General features: G+C 38.7%; 1 protein-coding gene across 2 annotated transcripts; it reads right to left on the bottom strand.

Moving 5' to 3' along the window:
• Positions 1 to 789: 789 nt before the first annotated feature.
• Positions 790 to 5269, bottom strand: rnf41 (ring finger protein 41). 2 transcript variants are annotated; one of them, XM_046055705.1, is made up of 7 exons: positions 5129 to 5269; positions 4146 to 4251; positions 3927 to 4042; positions 3570 to 3841; positions 3230 to 3365; positions 2417 to 2520; positions 790 to 2310 (listed from the first exon to the last, which is right to left on the bottom strand). In XM_046055705.1, exons 3-7 carry the CDS (start codon positions 4014 to 4016, stop codon positions 1956 to 1958), a joined length of 957 nt encoding a protein of 318 aa, XP_045911661.1. In that variant the 5' UTR covers positions 4017 to 4042; positions 4146 to 4251; positions 5129 to 5269; the 3' UTR covers positions 790 to 1955. The 2 variants fall into 2 exon arrangements, with proteins under 2 accessions (XP_045911661.1, XP_045911662.1); XM_046055706.1 differs by having other exon boundaries at positions 4155 to 4251.
• Positions 5270 to 6126: the final 857 nt, after the last annotated feature.

Raw genomic sequence — 6126 nt, 5'->3', positions numbered from 1 at the left:
TTAAAGCATCAACATATATATATATATATACACATATATACACACACACACACACACACACACATTTTTCTATATATATATGTGTGTGTGTGTGTGTATGTCCTCCACCACTGCATACAAGCCTCAAGTATTTGTGCTGTACATTTTATGATACTTTTTGTAAGCAACAGATCTACAGATCTGAATACTTCCACCACCACTGCACACAGGCTCTTTCTCTCTTTTAAGTATTTGAGCTTTATATAAATGTGTATGTAACATATTGTTTAGTATGGGGACTGCTTTAGGCCTTATAGAAACCAACCACATCACACAACATTGTGTAGACAATAACAAAGCCACAGTATTTGGTAAAGCACATGATTTCACATTCCTCTGACCACAATGGTGAGGGATTAGACTCCACAATGAGGACAAGGTTGGCAAGAGAGGATAACAGACATGGAAAACATGTGGGTGTCTGAGTTAGACAGAGAAAAGGCAAGTGAGTCAGGTCACAGCAGTCAGACCTCACTCCCTTTGAGTTTTATGGTTAAACTTTCCTGTTCATTTTCTTAACCTGAACAAACAGCAATTCACATCCCACATCTCCTCACTGCCTAAAAGCACCAATAATTTCCTCTACACTGATGTTTTTACATAATGTCTTTAGCCAATGTGACGTTAAATAATGTACACCTCCGCGGGTCTCTGATGACATAGTGTGGTAAAATAAGGAACTGCATTTTTTTTCTAATTAAGATGCTATAAAATCTTGCTATCCCAATGAGAAAATACATTATTTTGGGATGAAGTTGTAAATTTTTTATTACTTTCTTGTCAGACACAAAACAAATAAAAACATTAACAGGGAAAATAATAAAGGGCACAATCCAAACTTATCTGTTTACTGCACTTATGTGGGCTTTTATACGGGACAGCTGAAGTCTTGTTTGTTTTACTACAGCAATAAGTGACTAATGGTGAAGCTTTTTGCCTCTCAAAAACCATGAGTGGCGTTACAAATATTTTTACAATCTCAAAGCTATGGTTTTGCGTGACATGTCAGTGAAGAGATGTTTGCTAACTGTGAAGAATGGGAAAATCAATGTCTATATTTCAATCATCAGAAAAGACATTGATTTTAGAAGAATATCAAGTGAACCATTATGATTTGTCAAATAAAACTCATACATAGTTGAATCCCAAATGTTAAACTTCAAATTTAACACATCACCAGGAGCCAACATTCAGACTAGATACATACAACTCAGGCAACAAAGATCAAAAAATCAATTTTCTTCCTGCAATGAACTTCAAATGCACCGAAAAAGGCAGATTTCCATACATCAAACAGTAACATCTTCAAGCATGTTTGTGTAAAGGCAACACAATAAATAAAATAAATGGCACAGAAGGTTTAGACAATCTAAACTGAGAAGCACAATGTCTTATGAAATATTCACAGGAAACTAAATACTAAAGCAAGCACGCGAAAAATCTTCGTCCCTGCAGACAATAACACAGGCTGACAAAACAGAACTGAAATAAACAAAAATCACAATATAATTACAGTGAGAAGAATAAGAGAATGACATTTATAATTCAATATAGTATTTGTATTTACAAGCATTTATACAACCGAGGACATTAAACGGGGGTTCAAGCTTATTACTATTAGGACATGGAGCAGAACAATCAGATCATATAATGCACCAAATATAAACCTTGTAAACATCACATCTCACCTTTTATCTCAGATATCAGTCAGATTAAGTTTTTATTTGACAGGTTCATTATTATATGTGTCCTTATTTTAAGGCATAGGTATCAAGCTTAGGAGTGAGCCTATTTTAAGGTTTTATTTTAAATAAGCCAGATTTACTCACCCTAGTGAGAAAAAACCTACTCATTACAGCAAACCCCCAAGCAAAACATCCCCACTTGTCTCTGGATCAGCTCCTCTAGCTGTACAGTTATAAGATCTCCTCCACTCCGTGCGCAAAGATCATGACCAGGCCGGGCTCCAGAATCATATCCTCCCCCATATGCTGATTCTCACAGGCCATCACCACCACTGCCTGCTTGCCAGGGATACGCTTGGCAACGTAGTTCTCATAGTAGCGCCTGTTCATCTGCCGTGTCTCAAGCGTGGCCAGTCCCTGCGGCCAGTTACGCTCGTGGGCGTTCTCGATCAGGTCGTTCACAATTGAGAGCGGACAGCCGCTGTCGATGAGGGAGCGTTTAATGACCGCCTGTAGTACAGCGTCAGGAGTGGAGATCATACCACCCCAGCGTGTCACTCTGGCAGGCTGCATTGAGTTCACCCACCTGAGAAAAGATACAGTGAAACACACAAGAAAATTAGGGACTGAGCAGCAGCTCCCTGACAAAGTAGATATTAGAATACCAAGCAGGAGGGTGACACTTCACTTACTCCAAGATCTCATTGTACTCGATGCTCTCCTCAAGGTTTTGCAGGTTAGGGTTAGCACTGCGGATCGCTCTCATGTAGGCTTTTAGCAGCTGAATGTCCCGTTTCTGGAAATTAAATGAGTCCTCCTCAGTGACAGATTTCACAAAATCTAGGATTTTTGACCATTACTGATCCTCAATTATTTAAGCTTAGTCATATTCTGATCAAACTATTAATAATATATATTGTAACAGCAGCGTCTTACAGGTTTAAGTGATAATTCTAAATCATCTTCTTCTCCTTCTTTATATAACTGTTTCATGTCCAAACGACCACACACATTAGATTTCAAACACTTGATTGTGTTCAACTAAGGTGCTACAAATATAAAAAATAAAAATACCCAATGGAGTGAACTTAAGTTTAACTGTAACTACGTTTTATCAATACCACTCTTAAAAATATGTTCATCACTAAATCAATAAAGTACACAATGCCAAACAGAAACAGGACATACACAAATCTAACAATCAATACAGAGACATGCATCCAAACCATCCTGGACCACAAACATTCCACAAAACAATAATTATAATCTGTAGCCAAATGTTTTGAGCACTTTAGAACCCAGATCCCAAAAAGAATTTTAGAGGCTGAATTTGAGTAAATTATAATAACAACTTAATAAAATACTATGTCAATATAAAGTGGTTGTTCTGGAAAAGAAATGCTCTTGACCATTTCTAAACCAGTTCCACCAACATTTGTAAATATTTTTGAGGTGGCTCAAAGTATTTTAGGCTAATATATCAACAAGCAGGCAAATGTTCTTACTTGTTCACCCAACTGGTGTTTATGCTCTGCCACATTTTTCTCCAGCTCTGAAATCTTTGTCTGTTGCTGCTGGACGACGCTGCGCAAGTGTTTGATGCAGTTATGGTTGGGTACCTCATCTTTGGGCATCTCAAGCCTGCAAGTGTGGGTGAGGTAGAATAACAGAATAGAAAATAGGGTATTTAATACCCTACCATAGAGAGAACAGCTCATTCATTTTTGCAAAACCAAAAATTAATTGTGATTATTATATTTATTGTTGTGTTTGCTACACCTGTCACTTGATAATTGTGAAGCTCAGACTGCCGTGTAAATTTTCTGTCAAATGGATGCCACTCACCCACATCCCTCTTCACAGTTGACAGGCCTTTTGGGGTTGTGCTCACAGTCCTTGAGGTGTGACTGTAGCTGGTCCAGCCGTAGTGTGGCTGTACAGCCAAAACCTGCATTGTCGCAGCAAATCTGAAGTTTGGACAGCATGTTGCGCATGATGCGGGGCACAGGCCGAAGGTGAGCTAGCGTTACTACCGTGCGATCAACTGGACAGATCTGTTGCTGGGCAAACCACTGTGTAATACAGGCATTGCAGAAGGCATGCTCACAGTGTGGAGCCTGAAATGAAAATGAGTCCAAAACATGAAACATTTGAAAAATGCAGATACAAAAAGAGCGGGTAATCTTTCAGACATGAACTTGCCTGCACTGGTTCTTCGAGCACTCCACTACATATAGGGCACAGCAGGTCTTCATCCACCTCCCCTTGGAACCTCATAACGTCGTACCCCATGATACATTACTGGGACCCACAACCTCCTGAGCAACACACAACCAAGCAAATTAGGTTTTCAGACAACTTTACTGCATTAATATATGACTGTAGATATTTCACATGTGAATACAAATAATTTGAGCCTACCACACTCACAAGAGGCCTCAAATGCTTCCATTCAGCTCTTGATGTCTTGCTGATATGTCACATCTGGCAAAAATAATCTGTCTGGCGAAAGAGACACAGACACTCCCTGCAAAAAAATATGACATTTTCACACTTGATGTTCTTAGGTTTTTAGTTTTTTAAAAGACTATTCGGTAGCTGATTGTTAGATCAAGCTGAGACACCCTATGTTACATAGCCCCACATGATAAATACAGTATCAATGCAACTTATCCACAGACATATTTAAATAGCCGAGGGATAAGTGATTTTGAAGACGACATAATCAGACACTAAACTATAGTGTTGACTAGGATGACTTTATAAAAAGTGAAAAAAAACAAATGTAATTGTATTGTAATGTAAATATTGCTATCTGATAAAAAAAATTGTTCGTATTATTAAGCCATGCATATCGTCCTAAAGCGACGTCCTTGACACGTAACGTAGTGTGGTTTTCTAACGTTATCCTCGACCTGTGAAACTGCACCAGCCGAGCTCTGAGGAGAGCATCCCGTTATCCCAACTGACTGGTGTCTGACCTAATTTTAGTGAAAGCAGTACGTACCGGTCTGGAGGCGATTTACAGATCCTTTCCTCCCATCGCACTTAGCATGCCCTGCAAGCAAGCTAACCCACCATGCTAACGTTAGATACGCGTATCATGTTATTTCGCGGTTAACATTACACTCAAACACAATGTTTTTGGCTTTATGGCGAGCCAAAGTGGTGTCCAAATCCTTCAGTTTATATGTCAGTATAGCTTTCTGGTCATGGGTTTAATGTTGCTAACGCCTGCTAACTGTACAGACCTGGTAGCGCGTACGGTACCGTTGGTTTCCTCTGAATATTAGCCATCAAGCTAACGTGAACCAGATATACCTATCTGGCTAACTGCACCGACAAATGGCTGTTTACAATCAGCCACGTTAGAGGAAAACATTATAACTGACTGATATACTTACTTGAAAATGTAGTAAAACAGACCCTAATCACGATGTTTATGTATTTTCAGACGTCCTACTGTAACTAGCAGCTCGCTAGCCACGTCCTGTGCTACATCCTACACTTCTGTTACGTCGACACGCAGGCGTCATGACGTACAACAGGAGTTTTTGATTCGTCCGTTAAACCAATCACTCTACACATAGAGGTGCTAAAACATGTTTCCTATTTAAAAGACCATACAATTAACAAATTCTCTAAAACTGATAATAATAATCAGTGAAATGTCACTTTCTTGTGTTCATGACAGAAAATTTATATTGAAGATAAAAGATAAGATTATTTAATTGTTAACTGATACATCTTATGTTGCACTTAAGAATTACTGATACGTGAAATGAGATGTGGAATTAATTTAGATATTTCTCAATATGTAAACTGTGCATTAATTTAATAATTTAATTTATTCCAATACATCAGATTTGGCCTGCCACAGCAATCATATGACTCTCTCTCAGCCTTGCATTGTTGCAATGCTCTGTATGTGGCAGACGGTAAAAGGGAAGGACATGAATAGCAGCTAGCATGCAAAGTGTGTGAGAATATGGCTTAACAGTAGGAGGAGCACATTGAAACCATGAGTCATCACTCACTGCCTCCAACACTGCCAGAAACCAACATCTACACACTGTATGAGCGCTCTTAACCATGTGGTGCGTTCAAACAAAAATCTAGCCCCAGGCAGTGGTAATCTTAATACTGTTGAGGTACAACTGGTTACAGCAATATATACATTGCTTGCTTAACTCATTCTTTGTGTTGTTGTTATCTGTTGCCTCAGTAATTCAATTTGTGTTTTTGTAATGCTAAATGGGCTTCACACTCATTTGGTGTTGTATAAAAGTACTCATTCATTCCACAACATAATTATTTTCAGCTCTATTTGAGAATGATTCCATATTTTGCCTGGAGTGAAATATTAAAGGTAGAGTCTGTTAAGGTACAGTCGTGTACTCAA

Source organism: Micropterus dolomieu, linkage group LG08 (genome assembly GCF_021292245.1).
Source record: "Micropterus dolomieu isolate WLL.071019.BEF.003 ecotype Adirondacks linkage group LG08, ASM2129224v1, whole genome shotgun sequence".
Taxonomy (NCBI): Eukaryota; Metazoa; Chordata; class Actinopteri; order Centrarchiformes; family Centrarchidae; genus Micropterus; species Micropterus dolomieu.
The sequence above is the reverse complement of the archived record's forward strand: the minus strand, read 5'-3'. Positions and strand labels throughout refer to the sequence as shown.